The sequence below is a fragment of the Dermochelys coriacea genome, chromosome 18, assembly GCF_009764565.3.
Source record: "Dermochelys coriacea isolate rDerCor1 chromosome 18, rDerCor1.pri.v4, whole genome shotgun sequence".
Classification (NCBI taxonomy): Eukaryota; Metazoa; Chordata; order Testudines; family Dermochelyidae; genus Dermochelys; species Dermochelys coriacea.
The window spans coordinates 12,163,438-12,176,173 of NC_050085.1; the positions used below are offsets into that span (position 1 = coordinate 12,163,438).

Consider the following 12,736-nt stretch of genomic DNA (forward strand, 5'->3'; position numbering starts at 1 on the left):
GCCATTGTGAACTCCCCAAGGTCAGGCACAAGAGACAGCATCCACTAATCCAAGGTCATTTCCTGGGCTAAAAGCAATAAAATGTTTTATTGATAAACTGAAGAGAGGAAAATATATACACTAAATCCGCTCTCACACATCCTGGGCCATGCATGGGCCGCAGCTGCCTCCGTCATAGCCCTGCCCAGGATAATGCAGGAATTGTTGCCCTAACTGTCTGGCTGGCATTAGCAGGGCACACCTGTGGGAGAAGCACACCATGCTGGCACTGACAGGGCACTGCGTGAGGAAGCTCACCACTCTGGAAACCAAGTTGGCACTGGCAGAGCACTGCTGTGGGGGAAGCTTGCCACACTGGAGACCCAGTTGGCACTGGCAGGGCACTGCTATGGGGGAAGCATACTATGCTGGGGACCCAGCAGGAAACGGCTGTGAAGGTTTGGCTCTGTCTGAGGCATCCCTGCAGATCACAAGTGTGAAAGGCCCCAGCATGCAGTATCCTCGACTCGCGCTTGGCTCACCGCCCTCCCTGCTTAGGGCTCCTTAGTGGTGTGGATTATCTCCATTCACGCTCGTGCCACAGCCGTGAAAAAAGAAAGGGATTGTGCAGTGCTTCCCCATCCCAAATAGCACCATTAATAATTGATCGAATGAGAGCTCGCAGCTCCTGGAAAGCTGGCACCGGGGCCTCTCTCCTGAACGGAGCTGCTCAGCTGGGCTCAAAACTCTTCAATAAGAATATGAAAGCTCCATCTGTTCAACGTACATGGCCCTCTGAAGTGACAATCCTCACAGTCCCTTCCCACTGCCAGACCCCAGTTCCAAAGCCAGAGCCCCTTTTCTATCCCCTTCCCCCAGCCAGAACCCCCTCCCCACAGCCAGGAACCTCTCCTCATCCCCTCCTCAGAGCCAGAACCCCTTCCCCACAGTCAGAACCCCCTCCTTCTCCCCTCCCCACAGCCAGGAACCTTTCCTCATCCCCTTCCCCACAGTCAGGACCCCCTCCTCATCCCCTTTCCCACAGTCAAGACCCCCTCCTCATCCTCTCCCCACAGCCAGAACCCTCTCCCCACAGCCAGAACCCCCTCCTCATCCCATCCTCATTGCCAGGAATCCCTCCGAACCCCCTCCCCACAGTCAGGACCCACTCCTCCTGTTCCCACAGCCAGAACCCCCTTCCCCACAGCCAGGAGTCACTCCTCATCCTCTCCTCACAGACAACCCCCTCCTCACAGCCAGGAAACCTGTAATCCCCTCCCCACAGTCAGGACCCCCTCCTCATCCTCTCCCCACAGCCAGAACTCCCTTTCCACAGCCAAGAACCCTGTCATCCTCTCCCCACAGCCAGGACATCCTCCTCATTCTCTCCCCCTAGCCAAAATCTCCTCCTCACACCTAGGATGCCCTTCTCTTCCTGTCCCCATAGCCAGGACCTCCTCCCTGCCCCCTCTCCAACCACAACCTACTTGCCCCACAGCCAGAACTGTGATTCCTCCTCTTGATTCCCTTCCTCCTCAACCAGAGACTTTTCCCACCCCAGTCCCTGTCCACAGAGCTGGAATTTCTCTCCGCAGCCCAATCCTTCCCTCTCAGTGGGGATCCCCCATTTCCCAACTCATTCCCGCATCAGACTCACCTTAATCCTTTTATGCATCCACACTCCCCCTCCCCATACAGACAGAGTGCCTCCTATCTACCCCAGTCCTTCTTTATAACACCGAGGCTCCCCTTCTCCCCTACCCCCCAGACCAGGATCATAAGGGCTGGATTCTCCTCTCACTGATGTGGGAGTAACTCCATGGCACACAATGGGTTCAAAGCAGGGTGAGAGGGGGCCCAGGAGTCCTGCTCTGAAGGAAGGCAGGAGGCATGTAGAAAGAGGCATGAGTGTGTGTAGTTTCAGCTGTACTGGGGCAGGTGGGAGGGAGGTGGAGACTCCACTGCAGCTCCTGTGGTAGAGGATGCCTTCCCTCAGAGCTCCCTTGCTGTCCCCTTGTTTTTGCTCCCTTAGAACTCCCTGCACCGTTGTCCTTTCAGCCTGACATTGTCCATTCTTGGTGGATTATTTAGAACCCCTGCTGCCCTTTTGGAGTATGGGGTCGGAGAAATGGTTTTCCCTTCCCTCCCCCATCTTGCTCTGTATTCGTCTAGCTCCAGGAACTCCAGCAGGCTGTCATTCAAAGCTGGAACTCAGCAGGGACCTGGTGCTCAGCCTGGTGGAGGTCATGGTTGGATGTGATCTGAAAGAGTGTGAGTTTTGGTTAACAAACGGTCCAGTTGTGAGAAGCAGGGTGGCCTTGGATGGGGACTTAGAAGATCTGGGTTCTGTTTGTGGCTGTGCTACAAGCCTCCTGTGTGATTTTAGGCCAGTCACTTAATCTCTCTGTGCTTCAGTTCCTATCCATAGAACTTGGACGCATCTGTTTCAATTGTAAGCTCCTCTGAGCAGGAACTGCATCTTGCTTCATTTGTACAGCACCTAGTGCAGTGGGGCCCTGATCTCACTTGGGGCCTATAGGTGCTTCCAGAATACAAACAACAATAGTAGTATATCCTGGAGCCCAGACTCCACTGGGAACAGGACTGAGCCAGCTTGTCAGGGCGAGGACCATTCAGGGACCCTGTGCTGGACTCACTTGCTACGTGATGTTCACCTCAGAGATGGCAGGTTTCCAGCGGGGCCACTGGACAGGCAAGTGCCATTCTGCAAAGGCAGCTTTTGCCACCGTGAGGTTACTCTTGGAGCTTCTTCCCTTTAGTCTTTCCTCCCTCCTCTCCCTCTTTGCTTTCCTTCTCTTGGCCCTCCCCTTCCTTCAAGTGAGGTGCGGCCCTCCATGCTCTCAGACAGCAGCTCACATCTTCTATCTGGGCACCCCTTTCTCCCTCCCCCTATGAGCGTGGGGCCCTCGCTGACTCAGAGGGAACAGCTAGGCTGTTGGGTGCAATGGCAGCAGGCTGGGGATAATGGAGGGTCCTGTTAGGGTTCTGGGGATCAGTGAACTTGAGAGGGAGGTTCCACCTCCCGCCCGGGGCTCTATGCTCCATTTGCACCCCTTGTTCTTCAGGCCGGTCCCCCTTTGTGCTGTAGGGAGTCTCAAGGCAGAGCAGGGGCTGGCTGCGTCTCCTCCACCCCGGGGCCGCGCGATACACTCTCCGCAGTATTGTTTTCAGAGGAAGTGCTCAGTGTAAATAGAGCATGTGGGAGAGTTTGTCCTGGGCAGAGATGAAAAGTCCCTGTGACAGGCTCGGGTTATAAATGGCTTCCTCAGATTGATGTGAAATCAAAACATTTCTGTTTGGGAGAAGAAAATAAAGGGGGATGTTTACTTAGCCAGGAATTTTTAAACAGTGCAATGGAGACGCAGGGTGATGTGGGGTGTGGGGGCAGAGTTTGGAGGGGAGGGGAGACTCTGCTTAGCTCCCAAAATCTACCCACCCCTTGTGCAGAGGAGACGGGTGAGGATCCCTAGTTCAGCAGCTCAGTTCCGCCCCCTCTGCCTGCATGAAGGAAGCACAGAGAGTCCGGCATCAGTGGGTTGAAGGTCACCTAAGGCGTCGGTCCCTTTTAGAAGCCAATGACCCCTAGGGAGTCCGCTCTCCTCCTGCACCCTTGGCCCAGCCTGGGCAGAAGGGGAATCAGCTGTGCTTATAAGTGCCCTTCCTCCAAGGCTGTTGAGCGGCAATTGAAGCCCACCACGTTACAGATAGGGAAACAGAGGCACAAAGAGGTGAAGTAACTTGCACGGGCTCACAGTGAGTCAGCTAGAGAGCTGGGAATAGAACCCAGAAGTCCTGATTCCTAGCCTCCTGTGCTGACCATTAGACCACATATCCTACCCCACCCCCTCCGGCTGACAATGGAGCCCAGAAGTTCTGACTCCCAGTCCTTTGCTCTGACCACTGCTGCATGGAATGACACCATGTGTGAGCATGGCATTTGAAAGAGTGCCCCTTCCTGGCCCCTGACAGCACATTTGAGCTCAAGGATCTCTGACAGAACAGCTGGGGAGGGTTTTGTGGGGTGCTGTGGGCAGTTACAGAGGTTCAGACTGTGCCCCAGTGCTGGGCCATGAGATCCAGGACACAAACCCCACCTTCAGAATAACAGGGTTCCTGGGAACTGGGGGAAGGAGAAAAGCCTGGCAGAAAGTGTGAGTAGAGCAGGGCAAAATAGTTGGTGGAGCAGATGTGGGGGCAACATGACGGGGATTAAGGGGAGATGTGATCTGCGAGAGGACCCCACAGATACAGGTGGAGAAGAGAGAGAGAGACGTTGGATGGTGCAGAGCCACAGGGGATGATGAGGTGGGGCAGAGGCCGGCAGGGCAGAGGCACAAGGGGTGAGATGGAGAGAGGCACAGCCAGGAAGGGAAGACGAGTTGCAGGCTCCCTCGAGCTGTGACATGTGCAGCAAGTGCAGCCTCGCGAACGTCTGTTCTCCTCTTCCTTTGAATAAATATTTATAGATTCATTTGTCGTCTGGTGCGCGCACTTGGTTGCTCACCTCCAGGCCAGAATAATGGGACCTGCCCTAACTGTAGGAATCAGGGGGAGCAGCAGAGTAGGGAGAATTTCCTTCATCCTAAACTGTGGAGTTAGGGGCTGCTGATATTCTGCTGTCCCGTTACCTCCAGCTGTGAACTTGTCTGGTCTCACTAGCCGAGCGGGGTTGGGCCTCATGAGAACTTAGGTGGGGGACTGCCAAGCATGGCTAGAGAGAGTGGTGCTGGTGAGTCATAGATGACCGAGTGCCCTGCCCCGTGCCAGGACACCGCATGCTGCTGGAGATGCTGTCCTAACCACCTGCAGTCAATGAAGCTCCCCTGGCCCTTTTCCTGAGCACACGGGCGTAACCTTGGTTTCCTGGCCTGATTCCAGTTGGAGTGATTAGCAGTTCCTGCTGCCTCCTTAGATTCCCTCTGCAGTTCCAGTAGTACAAGGGCTCCTTCTTCACTTCCTGTCCTAAACAGATGGTGCACGCATGGGTGGCTGGGTAGAATGCACAGGTGTATGTGGTTTTGCATCCTGTCAGTTTTGGCCTATGTTCATTTGGGGATGACCCATGTTTGTGTGTGGAGGGTAAGAGTGTAAGGAGTAAGTGTGAGCAGGGTGTGCACGTGTAAGTGTATGGGTCTGGGGTGTGTGTGAGAGTGTGTGTGTGAGAGATGTGGGTATATTTATGAATGCACGTGTCTGTATTTGGGGATGATACGCGTTTTGCTTGGGTGTGTGGCTGGGCTGGGTGCAGAGGGGATGCACCGTTATAAGGGCACAGTGTGCATTTGTACCTCCCTGTATGTATGACGGTGGGGGAGGCTGACACGTTTGTCACGGGGTGGGGGTGTATTTTTCTTACACTCCTTGACAAGAGAGTGTGTCTGAAGCTGTCAGGAGTTTATGCTAAGCAGCCGCTCTCTGGCTCTCGAACAGAGTCTAAAGTTTCAGTCTGTTTGTATTGGGCTGTCATGTTATGGGATTAGGGGCTGTCACGATGGCTTCTGGGTGCATCGTAGGGGGTCTGATTAAGCGCTTCTGTGCAGCAGGACCTTCAGGGCTGGCCATCAGAGTTATTGGGGGAGCCTCAGCAAAAGACACTTTTGCATGGAAAGCACCAGTTCTCTGAGACGTGGAGGGGATGGTTCCCCTCTGCCCTGCCCCTCTGATGAACATGAAGTCAAAGGGCACGTTTTCCAGGGAGGGCCTGGAAATACACTCACATCTGTTGGCCTGCATGAAACCCCAGGCCTATGTGGGCACCTAGCCATTTTGCAGGTGCCTTTCCCAGAGCCCCACGTGGCTTAGGAGAGAAGTGTGAGTTTTAGTGAGAGTGTTGCCTGTGCTTTCTGGCCTCAGGAGACCAAGGGAGAAGTCAGGTGAGTCTTTGTGTGACCCAAGGACAAGGGGCAAGGATGGAGAGTTTTTGCAGGGCTGGTTGTTACCAGAGAAGGGGGAGGAGCAGAGAGAATAAGCAGGATGAGAGAGTGAGTGTGGCTAGAGGGACAATAGGAGAAGATACAGGCCCATAGTAGAGAGGGCTCAGAGCGAGAGTGTGAATAGGGTGCAGCAAGCACACATAGAGAACAAGGGAGTGGCAAGAGCATCAGAGCACAATGAGGGTGAAGAGGGATCAAGTGGATGGCAAGAGCACTACAAGCATGCAGAGTGGCCACAACAGGTGTGGCGAGATAGCAGCTGGGGTGCAGAAAGTGAGGGCGTGCATGACACTGGCAGAATGAAGGCTGTATGCTCCTTTCCTGCCTTTGGACCTTTAACCCTTTCTTGGCCTGGACACTCTTAAAGGCCATCTGAAAAAAAACAACCACGTAGCCCTAATGTTCTCTTTGTGCAGTTTGCAGCTTTTAATTGGATTAAATCTTGTTAATAGTTAATAATTATACAAGTGACTTTGTGGTAGGGACTGATCAGTTCAAGACATATTCCCTCACCTTGAAGTTAAGGTCCTTCCTTCCTTCCTGTTTCTCCATTTCCATTCCTCCTTGACTAGTTGTCACATATGAATAAGCTATGTTAAAATGACAAACCCCAACTAAGATTGTGCAGAGAAGCATAAGGATGGAATTTCCTATGTGTGTGTGTGAGGTGGAGAAGGGGTGTTACTGACTGATACTAAACCCCAGTACTGTTCCCTCCTCCTTTCCCCTCCCATCTGATTCTCCTGCCTCAGGATACAAGTAAATTGCACTGAGGCCAATGGAGGAGTTGCTTAAATTCCCTGGGGCTAAAATTTGGAGCCCTATCTTTCCTACAGACATAACTGATGTAACTCCATTGGCAATTGTGACAGCTGCCATCTTGGCTGATGCACCGGGCATTGAACTGGGGACCTCCGGAGCTAAAAGTCTGAGTAGCTACAGCTTAAGAGAAAGAATCAAGGCTCCCTAGGTAGGGCTGCATCCAACTTGTATTCTCTTTGGCTCAGGCACACAGGGGGATCTATTCCACTGAATGCATCCGATGAAGTGAGCTGTAGCTCACAAAAGTTTATGCTCAAATAAATTTGTTAGTCTCTAAGATGCCACAAGTCCTCCTTTTCTTTTTACTCATCAGTAGGTTACACAATTATACCAGAGGTGAATTTTGCCTGGGACATTCAGGGACCCATTCCACCAGATTCAGTCCTGGCTGCACACTGAAGTCAGTGGCATTACACGCACTTACATCAGGGTTGAATGCAGCCTGATGTGTTTTAAAGGAGGCCTCTCTCTGTGGTGTTGCTGAAAGACTGTGGGTGAACTCCACATTACACTCCCTGAGACACAGGTCCTCCACAAGGCATTGGGAGTTCATGGCAGTTCCTTCTTTTGGAGGGTAACACTGGCTGGCTGTGTTTTAAGGCAGCTGGGTGGGGTCAGATGTTTGTAGATGGGGTTTGAGTTTCTGAATGGCAGAGCTTTCCCTTTAATGCTGTTTATTTCTCCCTCTGTCTCTTCCCAGCTGAAAGAAGTATATGCACTGACGCAACCTCAGGAAAATCCAAGATGGCTGCCAAGCGCAAAGGCGGCCTGAAGCTAAATGCGATCTGTGCCAAGCTCAGCCGCCAGGTGGTCTTTGATCATGGGGGATCGGAACAGGTGCGGTTGGACAAGGGTCCCCAAAGGGAAAGCGGCAACAAGGAACCGCCCCAGCCTGAGACCAAGGAGCTGGGGGCCAAATTTTCTGATGGACTTAACCGTGTTCAGAAGATAGAGGAGAACAAGCGGAGGGAGGTGATTGAGAAGTGGGTGAACGGGGAGTACAATGACGAGACCCTGCTGGGCCGAGCAGAGGGCAAGGAATGTAAGGCCGCCGAGAATGTGGAGGTGCCCCCCGAAGGGGTTTACATGGTACAGCCCAAGGGCTGCAGCGATGAAGAAGATAATGGGGATGAGGCAGACGGCAGCTTCCCGGACGACAGGGATTCAGATGGGCCTGCCTCCAAGGATGAAAGATACCGACCCTCCAGCGGCCAGACGGGCTCCAAGCTGGCTGGAGGAGCTGCCTCAGGTAAGTCATTGCCCCATCTACCACCCTGCACAATGGAGTCCTGAGACCAGCATTTTAGGCAGGGCAGTGTGAGTTACCTCAGTTGCCCTACATCCACTGGGTAAACTTGACTACCAGAGCAGAGGAGTGATCGGCACTTTCAGAGCCCCTAATTTCTCCGCTGCCGTGGGCGGCCCACCCCAAAGATCCCTATATATAATTTAGATGAAGATAAAGGCGTTTGGCACTTCGTTTCATGTTCAGGTTTCCTGATGGAGGGCAGGGCCCAAGCTGCTCTCCCAGCCGAACCTCCAGTATACTCCCAGTGTATTTATACACACACTTGCCTGCGCGCTCCCCAATATATGGCAGCAGGTTTGTGTAAGCACACAAGTGCTCGCACCCACCCACATGCTGCATCTTCCACAATGGTAATTAATTCTAAGAACAGAGTCTAATTGCGGGAGACAAGGGCTGGGCAGAAGATGGTATTTCTTGGAACGATATATTGCCCATCCTACTCCAGCTGGGTACAGAATCAGAGCTTCCCTGGAGCACACCTCGCTGCGCTCTCTCATGTAGCAGGCAGTTAAACTGAAGGGATGCTGTGTGTCAAGGGATGAGAGCTCATTGTGGAAAGGTGCTGCCAGTGCTAAAAGCTGTCCACCAGACCCCCTGAAATAGAGACGGAGGCCACATGTGGCACTGTGTCCTTGTTGGTCCACAGCAAGAGGAGAGCACAGGCCAGGGTCAGAGAGGGGAAGGGCTTGTGCTGCCTCCTTGGTTGGATTTGGTGCCTAGCTAGTTGAGCCTAAGGAAGTGGGATGAGCGCACAAGGATGTCCAGGAAACTGGAGGTGAGGTTGTTGTAGGGTGAGACAGGAAGCAGAAGAGGAGCCTACAGTGAGGGAAAGTGAGTGAAGCAGGAGGAGGAAGAGGATGTGCAATGAGGAAGATTCACCTGTGAGGAAGGCAATTTGCTGACTAAAGGATGAGCAGGAAAGAAGAACAGGACAGGAATATGGATGGTTAGACCACAGGCTTGGATGAACAGAAAGGCTGCTCTGTTTGTGTGTGTGTGTGTCTAGTTAGGTGACTGCTGCCTTCACGATATTTGCGTCTGTTGCACATAATAAGTTTGTGTGCACGTACATGTTTGTTGCATGTGTTCACATTTATGTATATATAGTGTGTCTGTGTTTGTGTGTGAATGCTGCACATGTTTTTGGGTGTGTGCATATAGGTTGCATGTGTCCATGCAAGTGCTTGGCTGCTGTGCCTGTTTGTTTATTGCCTGTGTGTGCAGATTGATTGCTGTGTGTGCAGCAACTCTGGGTGTAACTTGCAAGCTATTGTTATTTGTTACTATCATCTAAGGTGAGCCTTGAAAAGAGTCCAGGTGAATGAAGGAATGGTGTGGGCAGATTAGCTGGGCGATTAGAACCGAGTGTAAGGCTGTGTCTACACTGCCACTTTCAGCGCTAAAACTTTAATCGTTCAGGGGTATGAAAAAACATACCCTTGAGCCACAAAGTTTTAGCACTGAAAAGTGCCAGTATAGATAGTGCTTTTTCACCAGGAGCGGTGAACTCGTTTGGGGTGTTTGTTTTTTTTATCGCCGGGAGAGCTCTCCCCCGGCAATAAAGCGTGTCTACACTGCCGATATCACAGCACTGCCACAGCCACACTGTAACATGGGCAATGTAGACATACCCTCAGAGAGGACTCCATGCCCTCTCCTCCAGAGGAACAGCACTGCCACTGGCCCAGTGACAAACAACCCTTCCAACTGGGACACCACAATCCTCCACTGCTTTGTTTAGTTCTGTAAAAAAACCAGATTTTTCTTTCTTTCTTTCTTTCTTTCTTTCTTTCTTTCTTTCTTTCTTTCTTTCTTTCTTTCTTTCTTTCTTTCTTTCTTTCTTTCTGTGATTGACTAATTTATTACTGTCAACATCCCCTCTATTGATATTAAATCCAGCCACATAACAGACACACTGCACATCCAGGTTCTTTCCTCGCTTCCAAGGTTATCCTAGCCAGACAGGCTGAGGGGAGTCCGGGGTTTACCCCCGAAGTGGTGATGCCGTCTTACTCCAGTCCTTTGTAAGGTGCTTTGTGAAGAGCTCTGTCCTGCTCTTTATACCCTGTTAGGGTGACCAGATGTGAAAATTGGGACGGGGTAGGGGGTAATAGGCACCTGTATAAGAGAAAGCCTCGAATATCGGGACTGTCCCTATAAAATCAGGACATCTGGTCACCCTGTACCCTGTGGTAACACTCGTTGCAATCAGGGAACCATACTCATGACTCAGAGAATCGATGAATTCCGAAGCCCTCAGGCTTTTCTGTCTGCCCCTAACTCCCGAGCACACTAGTGCCTGAATTCTGATTGGTGTATTACCCCTTCCAGGGGTGTTCCCCCCCCCATGATTACATGCAGTTTTAGAATTTTAGTTTACTCCTGACACAGAGAAATTCAGGATCAGATTTGGCTCAGGCTGAATTTATCAAGAGGCACTAGTGGCCTGTATGTGTGTGCTGGGGGGAAGCCCAGGATGAATTATTTAATTCCTGGGGTAGCCAGTGTCTCTGGATCAACATTCAGGGCCATTTAAGTGCAAGTGTGGATGGAAGCTCAGGGCTGATTGAATTCCCCAGTGTAGAGTGGGCCCCTCCTGTTGAGATCTAGATCTGTCACCCACTTGGTTGAATCTCTTGATAGAAAGATCACACCTCCCCCCTCTGAGCACTTTGCAAATCCATCAAACTTTCCCTCTTTTGTGTGTGCCGTGTGTTTTCCTCCTCCTGCTAATAATGCAGCCGAAGCTCATCTCCGTCTGTCCATTCCCCTTCTGGAGAGGCACATTCTCTAGTCTTTGCGAGTTCAGTAGCAGCGCACATAATTATGCATATAAGATATAAACAGAGCTGTTTAATTATCCTTCGCCACATCAGTGACAGAGTAATTAACAAACATTGCAAGATCAATGAGGAAAAGTGTGACCTTCAGTTTCCTTTGATAGGAAAGCCCTTGTCGTTCCCAGATGCAAGGTGATTGCGCCTGGACTCGATTCGTAGTTTGGTTTAATTCCCCTTCTTTGCCCCTCCCCCTCACCGTTTGCAGCTTGGATTTGCAAAAAAGCCAAATGGGGTGGGGGAAAGGGAGAAAATAGAAGTATGTGGCCAACCTGTGGGAACTAAAAAGAAGCCAGTGGTAAGAAGAGAGAGGGTTGCCAGCCATGTGCCTTTTAGGTCCAGAGCATCAAAGGATCACACGCAAATGCATGCAGTTATTGTGAGCAAGCAGGCCATGAGTGTGCAAGGTAATAGCACATATAATGCCTGAATAGCAGGAACAGCCAAAGGGGTTGGCCACACAGAGGCACATGCAGGTTTCATGCACATGTTTTGAGAGTCCTGTTGGAAATGTGTCCCTGACATCTCCCTGTAAACCACTGGGTGAGGATTTCTTTCTTTGGGAAGGACTGAGTTCTCCTCGTTTTCTCTCTTCATTTAAGCCAATCCACTTTTAAATTCTGGGCTTGTCCACACTGGTATTCAGACCTGGTGTAACAGGGTGCAACTCCCATTGACTTAGATAAGGCTGCAGTTGCTGACACCAGGGAGGAATTTGGCCCTGTGGCTTGAAAAAGCGGCTGTGTGGCCTACGAGCAGGGGAATGGGAGGCAGGATTGTAGCTCCAGGGTTGTGGCTTGTCAGGGCACTCACCCAGTTTATATGGCCTCCAGATAATTACCTAGAGACCTTTCAGCAGAGCTCCTTCCTCCCTCCCTCATTCACATCTTCCACTAAACTCTCCTGGGATCTGATCCTGCAGACTCTGCCAATTTACACTTTGACACCTTCTCCAGGGGATTTCTTTCTGCTGCCCAGAATCAAAAACCTTATCAGAATGGATTGAGTGGAGCGTGCAGAGAGCTTGCTGAGGACTGGCCTGAGCGTCAGCATTCAGGGCCGGCTTTTCAAGCCCCTAGACTCAGAAGCAAGATGGGACTCAGCCCAGGAGACACAATGAAAAGTGGAATCCCCTGTGGAGGGACAGGCTTGTTCTCTGCCTGGTTCCCTCCTCAGACACAGGAGATTGACAAGAGCTGGTCTGAATGCGAGTCAACTTCCAGCCTCGCCTTGTGTGTCTTCTCATCTCTGACAGGGAGAACGTGCCAAATGTGAAAAGCGGGTGTTTGTCCGGAGACGGGTGACAGAACTGTCACCAACACACAAACATGCTCGCTCCTTCGTTCTCACACATCCACAGCCCTTACACCCAGACTGATGCATGCTTCCCTACACATACTTTTATACACACTCACTCAGATCTCCTACACGGTCGTACACACACCGATCTTACAATCTGCCCCACAGTAGAATGGTAGGGATAGTCATCCGGAGCCTTTTCCTCACTGAGCTTTCAAAGTTTCTTTCATTTATCTATTTGTTTGTTTGTTTGCTTTATTTATTAAGCCTGCTCCATCCATCAGAAGGTGAACATCTCCTCTTCTTCCCCCATTCCCTCCCATAAAGGGGTTTCCTCCCCACTTATAATTTCCTGGAGAACCTCCTGCACTAAGAAGCATTTCAGGGACCTGCACCAGTGCCCAGTTTCTCTCTTCTTTACCCTGTATCCCCCAAATTTGCATGATTTCCCCTCCTGGCTAGAACAATGGACGAAGCCCCATCTGGGACGCCCCATCCCCCGGTGTCCAGACCTTGCGCTCCATTTGGGCTGTTTT

At 51.4% G+C, this 12,736-nt stretch overlaps 2 protein-coding genes across 8 annotated transcripts in view; one reads left to right on the plus strand and one right to left on the minus strand.

Moving 5' to 3' along the window:
* Nucleotides 1-12,736, plus strand: part of CASZ1 (castor zinc finger 1) — a 265,669-nt gene that overhangs the window by 187,963 nt on the left and 64,970 nt on the right. For all 7 annotated transcript variants that reach the window (XM_038377051.2, XM_043499951.1, XM_043499952.1 and 4 more), the window contains one exon: nucleotides 7,456-8,004. In XM_038377051.2, coding sequence (XP_038232979.1) covers nucleotides 7,456-8,004 — 549 coding nt within the window. The remainder of the gene's footprint in view (nucleotides 1-7,455; nucleotides 8,005-12,736) is intronic.
* Nucleotides 2,159-12,736, minus strand: part of PEX14 (peroxisomal biogenesis factor 14) — a 193,235-nt gene continuing 182,657 nt past the window's right edge. The window contains exon 11 of the mRNA XM_043499972.1: nucleotides 2,159-2,240. Within this exon, the coding sequence (XP_043355907.1) occupies nucleotides 2,174-2,240 (67 nt within the window). The 3' untranslated portion in view covers nucleotides 2,159-2,173. The remainder of the gene's footprint in view (nucleotides 2,241-12,736) is intronic.